The sequence below is a fragment of the Argiope bruennichi genome, chromosome 8, assembly GCF_947563725.1.
Source record: "Argiope bruennichi chromosome 8, qqArgBrue1.1, whole genome shotgun sequence".
NCBI classification, from domain to species: domain Eukaryota; kingdom Metazoa; phylum Arthropoda; class Arachnida; order Araneae; family Araneidae; genus Argiope; species Argiope bruennichi.
Genome location: NC_079158.1, coordinates 122,613,825 through 122,636,582, shown reverse-complemented (window position 1 = coordinate 122,636,582; position 22,758 = coordinate 122,613,825). Strand labels below are relative to the sequence as shown.

Sequence of the window (22,758 nt, the reverse complement as noted above, 5' to 3'; positions counted from 1 at the left end):
TTTTTAAATACTTCTTGTTTCTTAGTTGACTGTCTATATAAATTATTTTTTTGATTATACAATTTTTCATTTCATTTTGAAAAATAGTATTTCATTAACAAATATTTTTTTTATATAGGGGACAAGGTATTTTGTATGAAAGATCATGTTCCTTTTTTTATTCTTACCTTGTTATCCTTCATTTTTACTTATACCATAATTGATGCTGCTATTGTAGATGTCAACATCCACTGGATAATGATTACATATTTTTACTTCAATAATGTAATATTTATTTTCTGAACGAATGTATCTTTACAAAATGGAGGTATGATGATTTGAAGTATCATGAGAAGATAAAAGTACAAAATTTGTAATCTGTGGTTTTATTATTATATTTAGTAGAATACTGATTTTTTACTGTTTTACAAAAAGGTAAAAGATGCAGTATCTACTTGCAAAAAGTTGAGTGTTTCTGCTAGTGAAAAGGCAAAAAGAGGATTGAAAGATGCTGATAAAGTGCTTAGAATGCTTAAGGATGTGCTAGATGTTGTTGAGGTAAGCAGTTGTTTTTGGAATTTACCCTGTTGTTTTAAAAAATATTATTATCCAAAGCTATTTAAATAAGATCTTAAAATTATATTATTTTCAGAGAGTAGGGTAAATATTAATAAATAATTTTTGAAAAATATTAAATAACTACTTGTAAACTGAATAATCTTAATAAATTAATATATATATATATATATATATATATATATATATATATATATATATATATATATATATATATATATATATATTGAAAATGTTAAAAATCGTTTTTGCTGGCAATATTGCATTTTAGAATTTCAATATTCTTTTGTGCAGTTATGAATGCTTGAATTTTGTTTTTCTCCTGATTTAAATTTTCCAGAAAATGAGTCTAATTATTGTAAGAATGTTTTTTGTGCATTAGAATACAGCAATAATTTTATGAATAGAAAGATCAACATTACTTTGTATCAAGAAGACAGGTTTTTAAAAATAATTTTTAATGCAGTATTATATTTCAATATTGAATGGTACAAAAATAATGTAATTGTTTTCATATGAAAATATTGTTAGATAAGTTTCACAATGTATTGATTAATAAAAGAAACTGACTGTTAAAGAACAATGCAAAGATAAATTTATTCTAAAAATATAATCTTCAATATAATTTCAAAAATATGCAGTTTTATTACATTTTAATGCTCTGTGTTTAAATAATATTTGTTGAAATGTTAACTTCTAATGTATAATGAGCTTTATTACTTTATTAAAGGAAAATAGAAAAAGTAGTTAAAATTAGAACTTTTTTCTACATTCATATTCTTTTACTTTTTCTGATATATTTTTTTCTATACTAATTATAATAATATTTCTTTCATAAGGAATCAGTGGTCTCATCTACTTGTACATATCTTTTGAAATCAAACATTGAAAAAAGAGAATCTGAAATATATGCAATAACAAAAGTACTTAAAACTATGGAGGCTGGTTTGAAAAATTTGGTGAGAATTATTCAATATAATTTAATAAATTTCAAATTTATGCTCTGATTTTATGGATGGCTGATCTAATAATGTTTTTTGTTTTCAAGGAAGTGACAGAGCAAGATATAGAGGACTACTTAAATACCCGTGATCTGGGTACTGTTATGCCCGAGGTTTGTGAATTTTTTATCTACCTTACACTCTTATTTTTTCATCTAAAAGGTTTTCCTAAAATATAGGGATTAATTTTTCCATTATCTAAGAAATGCATGATTCAAAGAACTATTTTTCCCGTATAAGAAAGATTAAATGAACAGGAATACTGATAAATTTCATTTTAGTTTTTTTCCCCCTTCTTTCTTTTTACCCCTTTGATCCCATACCAAATACTTTCTTTTTACCCCATACCCCTTTTTCCTTTCTTTAAAGACGAAAGATAATTTTTAAAGGCATAATTTGTCAAATAATTTGTAAATATTAAATTTTATTTCTTTTTTTATTTCATTTTTTTCCATATAAAAAAAGGAACAGATATTTATTTTTTTAAATATTATAGAAGTATATTTGTAATTTCAAAATTTCTTGAAATAAGATGGATAGTTGCATAAATACAATAAGATTTCAGTGTAGATTCATGAAATTTTTTTTAGAATTAAATTTTTATGCAACTCTTATAGTGCAGAAGAATGAGATAATTAACTGTTTGTCTTTCATTCCTCTACAAACACAAAGTTTCACACTTCTACCTTTAAAATTTGTTGTGATTTTTAGAAACAAGTTTATTGAGTAAGATAAACTTTTCATACCTTAAATTGGTATTTGAACTAATGTTTCATCGTACATTTGACAGATAATGCACTTTAACAATAGGTTATTAAAATGGTGGAATCGGATAATAATGCTGTTATTACATTTTAATTAATAGAAATAAATTTAAATTTCTTTTATATTTTAAAGATATACAAATAATGCATTAATTGAGTGATTAAAATTTGCTCAAAATGAATATCTTCAGTTACATAGCATTCATTTAAAAATACTTGCATGAATACACAACTGGATTAAGATTGCACAAATCATAAATAATCAGCATTTCAAAAAACTTTCTGCATTATTGAAACATATCATTTTTTAAAGGAAAAATTATGCTACACACATTAAAGTTAGCAAAGAATTTTATGTTTTTTTTTATCAGAATTTCACTGCTTCTTTAAGATACCTTAAATGACCAATCTGTCTTGGTCCTCTTACCTTCTTTATTAAGTAGAAATTGCAGCTATCTATCAATCAAAGTGAACAATAATGCATTTGATAAACAAATTTCATTGGTATCCTGATGATTGAATGACATACTGATAGAAAAATACCTGCATATGGCTGTTTTTCTCCACTGAAAAAAATTCACATTTCTAAAAATAAATATTTGTGATAAACTCCTCTAAATTTATAAATAAACATATTTCTACAAATTTTGTATATAGAAGTGTAAATTTTGTCTGTGAATAGATGAATGTTAGAGACATTTTACTAAATGGCAATTTTACACTATAAAGGGGTATATAAAAATGTAATTTTTTAAAAAAGCTTATTATTATCAATATTTACAGAAACCAAAGCGTTTTATTGAATTGCCCATCTTAACCAACGAAACTTTGTAATTGGAAGGGTACATTTAAATGCAATATTCACAAAAATAAACACCTAATTCACTTTTTCGTTACATCCTATACACATTGTAACATCCTGTATTATCTTTTTTAATACAAAAGTTCTTTTACTTTTCTTCTTTTTTAATTTATTTATTTATATTTTTTTGAAGACTCGGGATGAAATTTAGCAGATTCTTCCTCTTATTTTTTTTAGAATTTGTTTTATTATGTACTATTTTTTAATCCAGCATCACTGAAAAAGTTTCAATTATTTGAATTTGAAAGAAATATTATCATGCTTCCATTACTATTTTGAAATGAAAATTATTGATTTGGTAGCAAAGTAAATAAAGGAATGTTATATTTAATGTCAATATTTTAAACTACTTGGAACAGATTTCTTAGCATATTTGAGAAATTTTGGATTTTAAATGTAATAAATTTTTAAATTAATTATATCTTGAGTATGAACAATAAATTATATTCTCCATGTTATACTTTGTTTTCATTTGTTCATTTAATGTAGTTTGACTGCTTCTAGAAAATGCTCATAATTATAGCATTAAATTATTTTTTATTTTTTGTTATTAAAATTTGCTAAATTTATTATTTGATTAAACGTTTGATAAGAATAAAGAATATAAAATGTTTTGGTATTTAAAGAGAAAATATTGCTTATAAAAATATTTTCAGTAACATTAAAAAATTTATCATGTAAGATTTTTTGTTTGTTTAAATTAAATTATTTCAGAATTTTTATTTTAACAAATGCAATTTATGTGAAATCTCCATACACTTATTTTGCAAAAAAGACAATTAAAACTAGTAAAATGTTATTTTAATGGAAATGAATTAATTCTTACATATGGTAACCTTAATTCTATGTTTAATATACATTTTATTAAACCTTAACCTGAGCCTTATGTGATTCCCAGTAATGTTGGGCTAGATATTTACAGCAATGGAAAGTAGTGCATAGATGTTTCTACTAACAGCACACATGTTGTAGATACTTGGAACACTTTGTACATAATAAAGAATGAATAATAAAGATAATGAAAAGATATGCCAATTTTTCTTGATTATAAGTTTTTTTAAGGGAGGAATGTTTTAAGTTTTGAAGCAATTATGAGAATTGATGATATTGAAGGAGCTACATCCTGCATTATTCCCAATATATAAATACACCGAAAGTCTTATAGCAGTTTACTTTCCTTTTCATGAGATGTGTATTGGCTACCTCTGAATTTGTATTATCAGTCATATTATAGTCCGGGATAATTTCTTGATATGTTTTTCTCATTCATATGATAGTATAACATCATCTACCAGCTAACTAATCTAAGAAAGCTATACAATTCTAATTCTTTTTTTTTTTGTACAATTTTCATATGCTGCTCAGAAACCTCTTGTCTATTACAAACACATTTAATACAGAAATTCTTCAGTCAATCATATTTCATAAATTGATGAATTTTGACAATTTTATCTAAAGGCTATATAACTATTTTGAAATGGAATGTAATAGGCAGTTAAATGTTGTAAGATTGAGACATTCTGTTTTCCGAGATTAGAATATTCCGTTTGTAAAATATTAGTTTTCATGAATATAAACTATATTTGTGCAGAATCGTAAAAGAAAATTTTATAATTTTACTGTTGATCTACTTAGTATTAAGATTATGTAATTTAAATTCAGAACCTATCTTAAGAATGGGTATTACATGCATAGTATACATAAAAAAAGAAAAATATATCTTATCAGGTTGGGGGAAAAAAATTAATCATAATTTCATCATTCTTTTTTGCGATTAAATTTTTAAGGAATAATTTTTCTTTTTCAAATTCTGTTCCCCATACAAACATTAAAAAAAAAAATTTTAATTATTGCCACTGAACCTGACAAATATGTTGTTACCATTAGGTTTTACCTTCAATTCCATTAACTGCAGCTGATAAAAGGAAGAGTGCTAAAATCCTGTTTTCACATGTTGAAAAGGAAGAGGAATCGTCTAGTAGTGATACTGATGGAAGAACAGAACAATTGAATTTCGAAGTATCTTCAACTAATATAGAAGAGATAAAAAATACTCTTGGGCTTATAAAAGTATTATTTTTTTCACTGGGAAAAAATCTCTCTTTTATATGATTTAAAAATAAAATTATATGCCATTTTCTAAATCTGAAATGTCTAAGTGATAATTTATTTTCTTAAAGCATGAAGAAAATGCTTGTTTACAATTTGTCGAATTTATTAATATGAGAAGCTTTTGAAATGCAATATTTTTAATTTACATCTATTGAAGTGTTTCTGTTATAGTTTAATAATCTGCAAAAATAGAGGTATTTCAATAAGAGGTATGTAGATTTGAATTGTCTAGAGATATGGACTTAGTCAAAAATGCACCAGTGTAATAACACCATTACAGTCGCTTGATGGTTGCTGTGGTCTCATTATATATGGATAAATTTAAATACAAATAATTTCAATCACACATAAAATCTTTACTTATGAATATCAAATATTTTTACTTTTAGAATATATTTATCAGAATTTACTATAATGAATCAATTAAATCTTTTTCAAAAAAATTATATTTAGATATGTTCTTGTTATTCCAAATGAAATTTTATTATGTGTAATTTTGTCAATGTTATTACTATATAACTCTTTTTATGTTTTAAAATAAGGTTGAAGAATTTCGTAAACAAGCATTAGGTTATTTACAAGCAAGGCTTCTAACCAAATGTGAAGAAATTGAACAGATTCAAGCAGACCTCGACAAACTGAAAGTGACTGTGGCAAATGTTGAAAAAGAAGTAAGTAGTTTTTTTTCATCGTATAATTTTTGCTTTTTTTATATGGTACATTAATTTTTTTTTCAATTTCTGAAACTGATTTCATACCTATTAATTGAAATAAAAAAAATCATTATAACTTTTTCTGTGAATTTGGTGTTTATTTTAAAATAAAAGTGACATGTCAAAATTTTCCTGTTATTTTTTTCTCTTTTAAATAGAAGTGTTATTATCTTATGAATACTTTGAGTGTTCTATGATGTTTTGCATTGTATTGTGAGTATTAAGCATTCTTTGAGTACTCTATATATGAAATGTAGAAATATTAAAAGTAAGATTACTTTTATAAATAATTCTTGTTGTTGATTAAAAAAATCATAGTCATTTATTTATTCTTAGTGGATTTCAAAAAATAGAATATTTAAGTAAAATATTTAATTGATTATTGTACTCAAAAAGTGAAAACCATATTATTGATCTTCAAAATTATTAGTGCTTTATATTATTTATTGATTCACAGTATTGAAAATTTAAATACACCCAACTGTAGGAATATTATGACATACATTTTCAAATGGGGATATAAAATTAATAATTTTCATTTTGGAAATATATTAATGTGTTTAATTGGTTTGTAGTTTGAAATGTAGACATATTTTAAAAAATACAAACTTTTAATAATAATACTTTTTATGGTAAACTTGTGATATATAAAAAAATATATCCAGTACAATTTTAGTATTAAAATATTGTGTAGCAATACTTTTTATTTTTATTTTGGAGTTTAATTCTTTGTTCTATCTGATGTTATATTTTGTTTTTCAGGATTCAAAAGTATTTGATATTTGTCAAAATATTATATTTAAAAGCGTAGAAATGTTGAAAGCAGAATCCCAGGCAGCTGCAAATGAGCTTAAAAATCTGGAAAAAGTTAACATTGAAGAAATACATTCAGATATTGATGAAGTCAGTTTTTTTATTGATTCAATAGTTAATTTGTAATCATCTAGTTTTTAAAAGATTATATAAATGTATAATTTTTTTTATGAATCTGTTTTTTTATAAGGCTAACAATTTTATTTATTTCCAATTTTAGCATCAGATTAACAGTATAATTTATTTATCAAATATGATATATATCAGAATATTCTCATGTTCTATAATTTGTATGAAAATTCTACATGTTATGAAAAAAACAAATATTGGATATATGTTGCATTTCTAAAAGAAACTTTAATATGTTTTGAGTCTGTATTGTTTCTTCCTTCACAGTTATTTTCCTGATAAGGGAAAAGTTTATAAGCTTAAATAGCTCTTATGGATACTGAATAGTCATTAACTCCCGATCTTGGTGAGGAATTTGGTGACGAAAGTGAAGGACCCAAAGTATTTGAGAATCTTGGCAATAGTTTCATTAGGACTTGATTGCATTTGTTTTACAACGTTCGATGCTCTGACATAGGAACTATAAAAAGCGGTGTAAATTGTTGAATAGACAGTTGAATTGAGTTCAAGCGAGTAATTGAGTGAATTCTCTCTAACAAGTTCTCTCAGAGAGTTTTGTACTGTTGCAGTTGTTTAATAGTGATTTGTTGCTTGTGCTTTGTTAATTTCTGTAAGTGATGTTTTCTGAATACTTCATCTGTGTTTTATTACCTGTGTTTGCTTTTGTTTAGATTAAAAACATCGTATCCTTTACTGATCTTATTGGATTTTTCACTGTGTACCACCAGATAGATTGTTGGATTCTTCCATTAACGTTAGTGTCAAGAATGGGGTCTTGCAGTGTATGGTGTTGATGAGATCAAAATTTGCTGAAAATGGCACTTTTATTGCTTCATTTAAATTTTAAAAAAGAAAGTTTAAAAAATAACCAGTGTAAGAAGAATTGCAGAAATTTCTAGGTCAATAAGAAGAATTGCAGAAAATTCTAGGTCAATAAGAAGAAATACAAGGGGAAAAAATGAAATGCAAGCAAGAAGCGATTGCGGACAGGAATCTATTTTGAGCTGGAAAAGAAAAAGAAAGGAAGAAAAAAAGCGAGTAAATTTAAAAGCATTAAAGAAAAGATGAAAGGGAAGATTGATGACACAAAGGAGAGTATCCAAGAGGTGAAAGGAGAGATTGATGAAATAAAGAAAAAATGCCCAAAGAGTGAAAAGGGAGGTGGAAAAAATTAAGGGTGAAAATCAAAGGAAGATCAGCAATATGGAGAAATGAATTAATTACATAATTTCCTGCCAAATTTGGAATTTGCATATTCAGACCTCATGTAAAATTTTTCCAGTATTGCCTTCAAGACTAAGTTGAGTTTTACAAACGTTTGCACAAATTCGGTGAAAACTAGCCAGTTTTTAAGCTACTTTCCGAGGATTAACAGCGGAGATTATACTAAAAATTTCAACTAATAAATTGACAAATTTGAGGACTATTGAGAAAGCTCTTTAATTCTGATTCGGAAATGATCATTTCGCCCATTTTTGCAGAATTGAGCTGGAAACCAGAAGATAGAAATGAGGCGAAAGTTTTCAGGTATTAGCCGCCGATGTGGAACGATTAATGAGCCCAGCCTAGGTCGGATGCCCTGTGCAATGTTCGTGAAATACGCAATCCATACGAGACGAAATCACGCAACATTCAGCGAGACTATTGGATATAAAGAATCTAAAATCGGCTTTAGCATATTACATGAAATGCAGGGCTGCGAAAACTGTTTCGAAAATGTCATCTCATACGGCCAATACGGATGGAGAATAGTGCCGCAAAATTTAAATTCCTTCCTATTGAAAATGTTGGGAACATTATTCATAAATTTTGCTGTTTAGGATTTAAAAAAAAAAAAAAAAAAAAAAAAAAACTTTTTTTCGATGAAATATGAGCGTTAACTTGTTGGAAGTGCAACAAAAAAAAAGTACCTACTGTGAGAATATTGTGTGGTTATAGAAAAGACAACTTACAGTTGTTTTGCAGGGAGAGGGTTATCTTCTGCAAATGAACTCTATGATTAAACCTTGCAAATTCCCGCTCTTTTCAGTGTACTAATGTGGTTCTTTTAAGATCAGAGGTGCCCTGGAAATTGAAGGAAAATCTTATTTACATGACTTCTAAAATTTCCTTAAAAATTGCTACAAGTGGAAAGGCTTACATACATCGAAAACGGGTACATCAATTGAATATAGATCCAAAAAGTTTCTACCCAAAATCTATATAGTTGATGTCTTCAAAACATGCATTCTCGGCTTCGACTTTCTTCAAAAGTTTAATTTTATTGTTGTTAGAACATTCTCCCCCCCCCCCCCTCAGCCAGTGCACAATATCCAAAATTATGCTCGGAATGTCTTAAGAGTTCCCAAAATTTCTGCACAATTAAGTTACGCATTAAAAGGCTTTTCTAATGAAGTTTCTGAGAAAAATATCCCTGTGGAGACCATATTCGCTGATTTGAAAACATAGGTAATTCCCATTTGAGTTCTGAATTTGGACAATAAACCCAAAATTGTGGACAAATGGAGCTGTAATTGTGACATGTGAACCAATAGTGAATATCGCCTCATATCCTCTAAGATTTTCCGAAATACATCTCCCAACGATCTTATAAAATCTTGAAGGATTAATTGAAGGACAGAGAACCTCTATGCAAAAATTATTTTAAAAGTTTCAAAACTTGTTTTCTGCCTGTGACTGATGTTGGCCGCTATAATGTGACAGATCATTAAATTAATACATGTTACCGTTTATCAATCAAGCAACATCTAAGACGCTTGTCTCTTAATGAGAAAGAAAAAGTGATGAAAACTTATAATAATCGAGAATCGTCAAAACCTTTGACTGCTCTTACTATGTTTGTTAAAAAAAGATGGATCAACTCAATTCTGTATAAAGTACAGAAAATTAAATGAAATGAAAAAAAAAAAAAAGACAGTTATGCTCGACTACAAATAAACGACCTTCTGTATGTTTTGAACGAATAATTTGCGACATTCAGTCCATCCTTTTGATGCAAGGATGTCCAAAGAAGATCATCCATTCTTATGATGCAAGGATGTCCAATCCAGTTTTCATTAACGATATTGGTTTCTTTGGAACACCTTGCATTATAAGGCTGATGTTTCATATTGTTAATAGAAAATGATGATGGAAATACTTGTCGAGGGCAACTGACTCTTCCGAAGAACAGAATCTCAAAAGTTCTGCAACAAGCTCATGAATAGCTCGAATGGAGGGCATTTTGGAATTATGAAAATGTTAAACGAAACTCAAGAGGGATTTTACTGAGATCGACCACGAATGTCACGTTTGCAGAGCAAAAAAAGGACCTAAAACAAGAACTAAAAACTGCTTGCAGCATTATAATTTGGATGTACTATTCAAGAGCATGACGTTGAATATGTTAGGGTCTTTCCCACTCCGAAAACAATTGCGATAAACATGTTCTAGTATTGATGGATTATATAGCCAAATGACCAAAAGAAATTCGTATTCCTGATCAAGAAGCCTCAACTATGGATGAGGACATTGGATTTCGGTCATGGCGTGCCTATGTATTACAGTCTGATAAAAGCATATATTTTAATTCCTCTTTTTTCTGAATTCTACAAATTTTTGAGAATCTTAAGCTATCGAATATCGGCATTACACTAGAGTCCATCCTATTGTTGAAAGATTTAAATGAATAATTTAAATCATCTTTAATCATTTGTTTCAAAGAATCGGATAGATTGGGATACATATTTGCCACTGTTTCTGTTAGTTTACTGGAGTATGGTTCATAAAAGAACTGAATAGACTCCAGAGATGCTTTCTTGTCTAATATTGAGATTGCTCTGTAAAACATCTTTCTTTTAAGAGTTTAGAGGCACAGTTAGAAAATATATAATTTATAATGAATATTTCTTGAAAACGACCTGCTTGCCTAAGTCAGGGATTCTACTGCTGAATAATTTAAATTTGCATTTATATAATAATTTGAGTAATTTATGATTCTTTAAGACATAGAAAATATAATATAAGGAGTCATTGTAAAAATTAAGAATATTTTTTAAAAAATTACGAATTTACAAATTCCATTTTTCCAGCATTGTTCTCAATTAGCTATCTTAGATGACCAGTTTGTCTTAAAGTATTACATACAAAAAAAAGCCATGTTATTTTATTAATTTTACACCCAGCCTTTTTATTATGTAAAATAATTTTCCTAATAAAATTGAGTTTCATGACATTACTGCAGTATTAAAAATGTAACTTTCTATGTAATCTACCAATTGCACAGACAGCATGAAATTAGAATTCTTAGAATTGGACAATAGAAAAATAGCATAGTTAAATATTCATGAAACAATGAAAAAAGTTCGAATTTCGTTGCAACAATAAAATTTGTTGTTGGAAATAATGCAAAAAATATATTTAAAAAGTCAAAATTCATTAAAAAAAAGGGGGGAAGAAAAAAAAGGAATACTCAATATTTATTAAAGGAATTTCTTTTTTTAATTTTAAAATATGATAACAGTTATTTTGATGTTATAATATTTTTGGAAGGATAAACACCAAAATCATGCTTGATTTCTAGTTAATTAAAATTCAAAATAAATAAATATTGCTCTACATTCCACACTGCAAAGCAAATCTGTGATGAGTTTGGTGATTTTACAACAGAGGGTCATCTGTTCTATAAAGTAACACTACACACTTTCTTCTTTTTTATTATAAAAGGTTTCTAACAATGTAAACAGATTTCTAAAAAAATTATTCTCAATAAATGGTTCTTTTGAGCTGCTAAAAATAACATAAATATACTGTGTATGGATATGATCAGTTATTTATAATAGTTTATAAAAAAATATTTAAAATATTTTTTTTCTTCCTTATTTTGGAAACAAATAAATAGTATTGCTAACTCAAATAATTTGCTTTTATTGTGATTTCACTTGAAAAAGAATCTACTTCGAACTTTAGCTTGCAAAATTGTTATTTTAAAGAAGTTTGAAAAAATATCTTATAGCACATTTTGTTTGCATATAATTGTGTTTTGTAAAGAAAAAAATTTAACATGATAAGAAAATTTAATTCAAATATATGAAAAAATTGAGCATTTTTCATTTTTCAGCTATTAAACAGTATATCTATGAATTTTTCTTTTATATTTAGTTAACTAATATTCATCCAAGTGGCTAGAAATTAATTTTTTTCCTAGTTTAAATAAATAGACATGTGGTTATAAAGTTAGTTATATATGTTTCAATTTTTGTTATATTGCTATTGTATTTTTTAAATCATGTTTGTGTTAACAATTTATTCAATATTATATTTGTCTCAAGTATAAATTTTTACTTATCTCTATTATGTAGAAATAAGTAATGTAACAAATTTTTTAAGACCAAAATAGTAATGGTTTTGCAGTTTCATTTTTTTATTTGTAATTTCCAAAGAATTATATTTTAGATTAGCAGCAATCTGTGATAGTTGCTGTTGAAGATAATTAAACTCATTTAGTTTTAAAATTCTAGTGTCTAATATTACTTTAAAATCTATTGTAATTTAATATTTCCTGAACTCTCCATATGCTTTTAATAAGGTCGAATTTGCTTCAAGTTGCAAGCGAACACTAATGAATGCCATTAAAAACCGAAATACTCAACACAATTTGATTGAATTTGAACTGATGAAGTTAGTTCGCTATCAGGTAATGCTCTTTAATTGCTTATGTTTTAGAAATGTGATGACATTTCATCTTAATGAATGATGTTTTTATTTTTTATTTTTTTATAGAAATATTGTATTGAAAACTTTGTTTCAATTGGTATTAAACATTAAAAAAATTTTGTTACTGTGTATTTAAATGGAATTATCATTAACGTCACTTACCTCGGCATCAGTGACACATGTCTAGCATAGAGTTAATAGAGGGAAAGAAATCCTGTTAGTATTCTTGAAGGCAAAAGTAGATTTCTTTCTTTTTGAAGTGTAGCTAAATTATCTATATATTTACTATGAATCTTCTGTGGAATCGAATCTTGAATCCATGGCCTTTTACTAATGAAGTCAAGACTTTATTCCTAGCCCTGTATAGTGAATAGACCAGTTTTTAGAAAATGAAAAGGAAAAAAAAAAGAAATATATAAATTATCAGTTTGTAATTTCTAAGGGGTGATAGCTTTCAAAAAAACTTCTAGAACAACAATTTTCATTAGGCAATTCATCTGATTTAAATAATTTTTCAATCTTAATAATATAGGGGAATACAGAGTTATAGGGAAATGAAAGCTGCATCCTTCATTCAACTGCTCTTATGAACTGGATGGCCTATTCAAGAATTCAGCTGAGATTTTCATTTTTCCTACAAGATATTTCTTTCCTTTTGAAAACTTGCCTTGTAGTAGCACCATAAGAACAATTGCAATCGGTAGATTTTATTAAAAAAATTTATTTGATTCCAGTTGTAACCTTTGGTACATTACTTAAAAATTGCTATTTATTTATTTTAGAAAGAGATAGATTATATTTTTTTTGACATTTATAATTTATGTCGTTTAATAGTGAAATAACTATTTAAAAACTTTTAATGGAAAATTTAATTATAAAGTATTTATATATATTCATATGCCGTCATTCATGGAAGCTATTCATAATAGTACAATAAATCATGAATTATTAGAATCTTATATCTATTAAATTATTTAATTAAATTAAATTAATTTAATTAAATTTAATTAATTTAAATTATCTTATATTATTTAAATTCCTGTACTGAAAGTGAAATGGCTTTAAATAGTAATTGAATTTGCACAAAATTCTTCTGTATTAAGACTTTAAATCAAAGGCTTTTTCTTAAGCATATATATATATATATATATATATATGGCACTGATCAAAAGTAGATACATTGTAGACAAAAAAATAAATAAATAAAATAAAAAAATTTCTTTTTAATTGAAACAGTGTGTTATGAAATGTTTACTGTCAGAGATTAACTTTTATTATATTTTCTGTGGAAGCTTTCATTAAAAAAAATTATATCATTGTATACACTGTAAATATTATCTGATAATTTAAAAGGTTACAAAACAAAGCTTTCAACAATTTCTCAATTCTGTTCTTAGATTGTGTTATATGGGAATTTGGATTAGAACATCATATGTTAACAACAAAAAAAAAAAAGTGCTTTTTTTAATATATTGTTGCAGCTGTACTTTATTATAACTAATTTCTTTTATTAACTTTTAATTCAACTGAGATATATAAATGCATTAAATTGTCATTTTTTAAAATTTTAAATAACTAATATTTGGAATTTATAAAACTTACTAAAGCTAAAATAAAATATTATAATACTTACAATACTTATAGTAAGTATTTTATAATACTTACTATACTTATAGTAAGTATTATAATATTCATTTTTGGAAAGTTACAGTAATTTGTCTGTTTGTTATGTAAATTTACTTTACATTTCTTAATATCAATTTTGCATATTTTATTAATTTTTTTTACAAATATTTTTTGAATAAAAATATTGAAAGAAAAATCTTAATGAATTAAAACTGAATAAAAAATTTTCACAGAAATTTGTGATACTAGATTTTTTTTTTTTTTTGTTAAATATGTTGTAAATTGTTTAAAATAGGAATAATAAGATTTATTTTGGATGAAATTTTTTTTAGGTAGATTCTGATTACTTTTTATTTTATGTGACAAAAAAAAAAATCCTTCATTACCATTTCTAAGCAATAAAAACTTTTACTTTTAAATTTTTACATGTATTGTCTATATTAATTTTTGTAGTTAGGTGTCATTTCTTTTTAGATATTTTCAGGTTAAGAAAAAATGTTAGTTAAATGTAGTTTATTCCATAGTTAATGATTTTTATGGGAATTATTAGGTACTTTAATCTATTTTGCTATCAATCCAGTAGATATTATTGAAATTTTAATTGTATTTCATCTATAATTAAATTTTTTTTATTTATTTGTTTTTTGCTTAGGATTCCCGTATAGTTCAAATTTGCAAGGATCAGCTTCTATTTCTCCAAAAGTCATCAAATGAAGAAGCTTTTGCTATCAAAGAAAAAATTAAAAAACTAGAAAGAACTGGATATAAACAAGAGGTAATATAATTATCGATTTAATTTCTGTTTTAATTAAATTTGTTGACATTTTAAAAGTAAACTCTTAAAAGTAACTCTTTGTATCGTACAAAATTTTTTTTTTTTAAAAAAGTCAAATTTAAATTCAATGAATGCAAAGAATATAGTGAAAATAATAACAAAATTTAATATCGAATATAATTTTTAATCAAAATTAATATTAGGAGTGGTCTTATGTTTCTTTACTTGAAAATTTTCTTTCATCAAGTCAAAATGTTTATAAATAATTTTACTAATTAATAATTAAGTTATTACAAACTAATTGAAAAAGGTAAAAAATGACAATGATACAATGTAGATCATGCATACAGTATGATTTAAAGATTTTTGCTTCTTGCTTCCATTTTTGAATTTTAAAGTAACATTTTTTTTTTATATTCTATTTCCTTAAAGTGACATTTTTTATGTTCTATTTCCTTAAAGTAACATTTTTTTATGTTCTATTTCCTTTTGTTATTTATGTGGTATTGCATTTGTATTTTATTACATTTTTATTAAGTACTAGACAGTTTCATTGCCTATCTGTTCAATAATTGACAAAACCAAAGAATCACTCCCTATAGCTACAATCACCCTATTTGATTTTACTAATTTTTATTTCTCTTAAAGTTAATGACACCTTATCATAGGCTTCAATCCAGCATTATCCATTTTTAAGGTAAAAAAATGAACAGAATTCCCTAGGTTTACAGCGAACAGGTTCTTATTATTCAACCACTATTTAACCCTTTCTAAGGCTGTGGGAAGTATGCTTCCCACCAAATTTATCAATCTTTATATGAAATTATGTAGGTTGGCATAAGTTCTGACAAATTTTTTTAGTAAGTCAGAAACTTAGATGCTTCAGTTCTTTATCTCAGACACAATGATGTGCCTTGATTTGTTACTTAATTATTAATTAACCAAATTAATTAATTAATCAAATTAAATGTATCTAATAAGCTAAATAAATCCCTTTTCTTACTCTAATTTCAAGCCTAAAAATATTTTAACATAATATGACTAGAAAAAAATGGCCCTTTAAAGGGTTAATATGCCAATTTCATGATTTTTATCTCATATGAAAACTCATAAGCCCTATATAATCATCAAGAGTAATCTCCCTTCACTATATTCGTTCTCAAGTGAAATTAATAAATAAAATTCAGAGTCCTAATCTCAACTACTGGAAAGGTTTAACCAATTAATGTTATCATTTTGCATGACCAATTAATCAGAATTTTCCATCATTATTATGCAATCATAATTTTAAATATTTTTTTTTTTTTTGTTAAGTTAATTTTATCATGGTCAGTATAACTAGCTTATTTTCAGTACTGTGGTTGCTGAAGGTGGCTGGTATTAATATGAAATGCCTAAATTAATAACATTAATCTAGTCATGATGTGCTAGACCAGTATTGACTTTTTGTGCCATAAAAAGACAAACAATCATTTACTTTTTTGTTTATTTATAAATTTAAATTTTTTAATTATTAAAAATTTTAATAGTGATAACAAAAGTGATTAAATACTTTTGTCAAAGATTACAACAAAATAATTTATTTTTGATTTGTAGTAATATCTATAATTTCATTTGCATGTACTTATACATTATGTATGAAGAGGGAAAAAACATGAATTTTTATTATTTATGCACTAAGTAAAAAGTTAAGTGCGAGTTTTTTACAGTAAATAAAGGAAAACTTCAAAGGAAAGCATGATTTGAATTTGTAACATTATAGGCAGTGAAACATGTTGTCTTCTAATTACTGAAATGGTTTGATCATCGAGTTATATAGTTTTTTTTTTTTTTTTCCTTATTAATATAACTTTTAATGTACGTCTGCAGAAGCAGTACATTTCTTCTTTTATTCCTCAAAATGCTTGAAAATAATAATCCTTGAGTTTTAATAGTAATTTTTTAGGTATTTCTTAAATGGCTCACAATTTCACTCTTACATGAAGAATGTGAATTGTTTAAAAATTCTATTAACAGTCCTTTATTTTATACAACGGTTTGCTAAACTTCAAATATCTAAATCGAACATCTTTTTTTATTTTGATCTACAACTTGAAAAAGGTCCTATTTGTTATAAAACTATAAGCTAAATTAAATGTTACCAGTAAGTTGAAATGACGAATTTTGTTGTCAAATATCAATTTTCTTATTCTGAAAGTTTCTTTGTTACATCATCTCAGGCTTAACTGATTCTGTAATCTGAGAACTGCCCTTTTAGTCTTAAGGAACTTCTATTGTGACTGTAAATTTTGATTGAATTTAGTCTGGAGTGCTGAATTGCATCATCATCATATTTTAACAAAAATCCATAATATATATAAAATGTTGATTATATTGCAGCTTTATGAAATGTGTCGAAAGGATATTCAAGAATTCATTCAAATGGTGAATGGAACTATCCAACTGACTGAATCTGTTCTGCAATCCATAAAAGAAAAGAAAATGAAAATTGAATTAGAGGTTTATATTTATTTGAAACTTCTTTATTTTAATTTGTAGATGGATAGTCATAATTTCGTTTTCAGGTATTTATAAAAATTTATTACACTCTTTAAAATATTTATCATGTGCATAATCCTCCATTATATACAATGGTGGCCAAAATTGTGGACACTTTCGGAAATTTTTATGTTTTCTAAGTTTTTATGCTTATACAAAATGTAGTGTTTTATAAAATGCAAACTCTTATATATCATTTTAAAGAGAATTTAATGCTGATTTCAATACGAAAAGCAAAATTCAAATATTTGTAATACAAAAAAAAATTGAGTGGCAATAATTATTGACATGCTTTAGATGCTGGTAACTGCAGCGAATTATCAGTACTTATTAGGGTAGCCTTTATTTTTTATTACAGCTTCAATTTGATATTTCATTGAACTGACTAGCGTTTTAAGATCTTCCTTTGTTATTACAGGATGCCAGAAAACAATTATAGCCTCAATTAATTCTCTTTTATTTGACGAACGCTTCATATGTATAACAGTTTTCAAATGGGGCCATAAGTTCTCAATAATTTTGAAGTCAGGACTGTTTCCTGGCCATGATAACAATCCAATGCTCTTTGTACTAAAGCACTCTTTCGATATTTTTGCTGAATTCGGATGAAAAATAAAGTTTGCGTTGTTGGGAAATAGATCACTGATGGGAGGTGTAAATTTTGACTCTAGAATCGTATCAATGTATTTTCTTGCATTTAATGTCACATCGATAACATGAAGAAGACCAATATCGTCTACTGGCATGCATGACCAAATTATAACACTAACAGAATTCTTTATAGTTACCTGAATGAAGTCAACATGTAGTTCTTCGCCTATTCTATGTGCTACCTATTTTCACCATCACTACCGAATAACAATATGTTTGTTTTGTCACTCCGAATAACTTGTAATTACTGATCATCTGCTCAATTAATGCATTTCTTTGACCATTGTAATCTTTTTATACGCTGCTTAAATTGAGATAAGGATTTTTTTCGGTCAATTCTACCTCTTAATCCAAAATCTAATAATTTTCTCCTGATTGTTCTTGAACTGATATAAATGCCAACATCATTCAATTAACTTCTGATGACTGCTGATGACCTTCTTCTATCTTGGAGACATGGCCTTTTTATTTTTCTGTCATCAACAGATGTGGTTCGCCTTTTCCAACCATTTCCTGCTTTGTTTTTGATTGAATTCCTCTCCTGATATCATAAATCATATTTTCGGATTCCATATGTAATCACTGAACCACCACCTGTCTTGCAATTTCAGCATAGGGAAAACCACATTCATGTATCACAATAAACTTAGTTCTCTTTCTAGGAGCTCAATATATTCTTTCATTATATGTCATTGATTTTTGACTAAATATTAGAAATATTTACAAAAATATCAACTATATATTAAAAAGTTTTACAAAACTTTTAACTTGCAATTTAATTACATAAAAAACAGTCATACTTTTACAGAAAAAGCACAATAATGACTTGTTTCAACTTTAAACATGATGTCAGCTTCTGTTAAAGTTAATAACATTTTATTGGTTCCCTGAACAAGAACAGATATTTTCCAGGAAAGTTAGAAATTACAATTCACTTCATCACTTTGTTATTCAGATTAAAGTAAGAATAACTTTTTTGTATTGCAAATATTTGAATTTTGCTTTTTGTATTTAAATTGGCACTTTATTCTCTTTAAAATGATATGTTACATTTTGTGAAATGCAACATTTTCTATAAGCATAAAAGTTAGAAAACATAACGATTTTTTAAAATGTCCACAATTTTGGCCACCACTGTATATATCCCATTTAATAGGAATTTCTTATGAGCATGGTGGGGCAGATGTTTCTGAAATAATACATGCTAAAGCTTCAACTCATAATAAACAAACATCCTTGAATAAAAACAACCTGATTTACTTACAGCATTAGTATTTCAGTTAGCATGGCATTTTTGTTTACAAATTTTTATGAGGAATGGAAAATAGAAACTATGCTTTTATACAAGTTTCATTACAAATTCAAAATCGAGCTACAAGATTGTTTGGACTTTTTAAACAATCTTTAGTTATCAGTCGACATTTTAAGAGATTCATAAATGAAAACAAAACTATCTGATAATCCACATTAGGTACATACTTCAGAAAATGTAATTAGACTAGATAATTAGACAGATAAATAATTAGACTAGAGATGCTACAAAATTCACGACTCTCTGCCTGGAATCATACTGCTGAATTTTGATTTTGCAGAATTTTTTGACATTCTGAAGATATGATTCACCTTCATAAATATCATTAAATATATGTACTTATAAATATTTATTTAATAATAAATTTTACTAACATGATGTTTATTTTATAATTATATAATTTATTATTTTTTATATTATAATATATTGAAATAAACAATTTTATGATTATTTCAAAAACATCCTATTTTTTACTCCCACTTTGTATTTCATGACATTTCCTGCAAAAAGCAAAATAAAGATAAAAGAAATCAAAAGAATTTTCTATTATTTATTCAGACATTTTTTGTAATAGTAATAGATAAGAGAACCAAGTTTTTATATTCTATATTTTCATTCATAGAGATATACAATTTGCGGCATTTGCAATTGCCTTAAGAAAAATAGTTATCTCAATAAAAAGTTTTTATCCATATACTTTTGTTTATATAAATTTGCAGCATTGATAAAAAAAATTATATTTCCTATATCATACTGTACTACAAACATCTTCATCTAGAAAAACTGCAGTAATTAAAATATTTTGTTGTGTAAAGTTTTATTTGACTGTTAAATGTATAATTGGATACAGGTAAAATTGGAAATGTAGACATAAAGCAAGATCAATTTCCATAAACATTTCTTGAATATGAGGATTTTCAGAAGCAATTAAAGTTAATAATTCCAACTATTTTTTTAAATGTAAACTTTGCTTCTAAAAATTTGATAAAGCAATTTGTCTGAACCTTTTAGAATGAATTTTTTATCTGCATGTATTTTCATAGAAAACAAACATATTTTCAATCAATACAGATTCAGAAATGCACGCTGAAAAATTTGATGCTAATTAAGATCAGCACTTTTTAAGAGATATTTTATAATAGTTTGAACTTTAAAATTGATCTTTTAACTTTTTAATGTGGTTTTTTCAATGCATTTCATAGCTTTTTTTTTTTAAATAATTTGATTGAAATCTGAGAAATCAATAGAACTTGCAGGCTTTCATTTATCTTATTAAAATGTTTTTAAAGTCATTGCAATAATTAAGATACTTTTTTTGTCTCTTCAAAACGATTCAACTAAGCATTTAAAAATTATTTAGTACTGGGATCTATTTGTTTTGTAATGCATCATTACTTAGAATTCCTTAATGATAATCTATTTCATATTGAATTACTGTGTATCAGGATAGTATAAGTTCAATGTAGAATAAATGAAGCACACTTTCTTCCTTATTAAATTTATTTGTTTTTTATTAGATCATTCTAGGTGGATTGTTTTCCTAATGTTTTTCATCAATTGTTTGTATTGTACATTTGTTTTAGAGTATTTGAATTTTAAAAATTTATATGCAGATTTATTGCATTTTTAAAAAAAAAAATTAACTCTCCCTTCTCCCCAAAGCAACCTTTCATATTTGTATAAAGTTCCCAATCATGTCAATTTCCCAAACAAACTTTAATTTAGAAATTGAACATTATTACATGTACTAAATTGAAAAATTAAACATAAGAAATCAATTTTAACTATAATTATAATTCAAAGCAAGTATCTTTAATTATTAAATTCTAGTGAGTGATTTTTAGAAGAGTATATTAGTATATTGCATTGAAATATTTGTGTTAAAATATATTTAACATCTTTATTTCAGGATGCCCAGTTTGTAGCTGTTTGCAGGAACCTCTTTCTTTCTCAGATGATGCAAAGAAAGAAGGAGATGTCACTTTATAAACAAACAGCAGATCAAGTTAATGAAACAACTCTAACAATTGAAAATATGAATGAAGAGGTAGCTCTCTTGTAATCTAATTTGATAATTTAGAAACTTATGCATTGAATCATAATAATATGAAATATTTATAATCATATTATTCAGTATTGATATTCATAGATATCATTAATTTCAATGTACAGAATATATACTTATATAATATATACAGAATATAAACTTATAGCCCATTTATTTATTAATACACAAATTATTTATTAATAAATATGACAAATTATTGAAAATATAAAATTTATGAACATAAAAAATTTGAACAAATATTATTTTATTAATGAACTACATCGAAACCTTTTCATTGTTAGTGATATCAGTGCTCCTTTAGAATTTATTTTACTGTTCTTATCCTTTGAAAAAAAAAGTATTTCTTTTTTATATACAACTTAAAAAGTTCATTTCTAGTTCTATTATTTGTTAAAAGTATTTAATTCTATATATAATTAAAAAATAAAGTTCTCACTATTCGATATTTTCACTGGAATGGGAAAAAAATTAATTAAAAACAAAATATTATATTCTATTTAAATATTTATTGTGTAATATGCATAATGCATATTAAAACATTTTTTTAATAAAAAATTTGTTAGTTATTGATAAAATTAAAAAAAAAATATTTCTAAATCTTCAAGTTATTAAAGTTGTAATTAATGTTTTTAAATGCTGTATAATGTATAAATATTCAGTCCCAGAAATATGCCTATGCAAAATTTTGTGGTTCTTCAACTGTAAGGATCTGCCTTGTAGAGTATCAGAACACATACATTCACACATTTTTTTTTTTTTTTAGTTATTTGTAGTAATAGTGGGTGATAAAGTTCATGTGGCTTAGATTGAAAATTGAAGGAAATTGGTTTATTTACTACACTGAAAAGTTTTTTTCTTCCTTAATTGCTGCATTGAAATGGGGGGGAAATTTTTCACATTATGTTGTAAAAATTTCACATTATGTTTTTTTTTTATTTGTAAGTTTTCCCAATTTCCTTATTTATAATAGATGAAAAAAAAAAGAATGTATTATGTTGCTGTATGATATAGACAATTTTCTAGGTATACATAATTACATTCAAGATAGTCACAAACAAGTTTTTTAGACAAATATTTACAAGATATGCTTTGTTAATATGAAAATATTCTGTTGGTAAATCAGTATGTAATATAATTTTAGAAAC

The 22,758-nt window shown here is 25.7% G+C and overlaps 1 protein-coding gene across 1 annotated transcript in view; it reads left to right on the top strand.

Annotated features, from left to right (window-relative positions):
* The window catches only part of LOC129980747 (uncharacterized), a 198,303-nt gene that overhangs the window by 71,715 nt on the left and 103,830 nt on the right, over positions 1-22,758 (top strand). Inside the window, exons 38-46 of the mRNA XM_056091129.1 lie at positions 415-537; positions 1,395-1,514; positions 1,604-1,669; positions 5,837-5,965; positions 6,770-6,910; positions 12,516-12,623; positions 14,922-15,044; positions 17,424-17,543; positions 21,455-21,592. Of these exons, the coding sequence (XP_055947104.1) occupies positions 415-537; positions 1,395-1,514; positions 1,604-1,669; positions 5,837-5,965; positions 6,770-6,910; positions 12,516-12,623; positions 14,922-15,044; positions 17,424-17,543; positions 21,455-21,592 (1,068 nt within the window). The remainder of the gene's footprint in view (positions 1-414; positions 538-1,394; positions 1,515-1,603; positions 1,670-5,836; positions 5,966-6,769; positions 6,911-12,515; positions 12,624-14,921; positions 15,045-17,423; positions 17,544-21,454; positions 21,593-22,758) is intronic.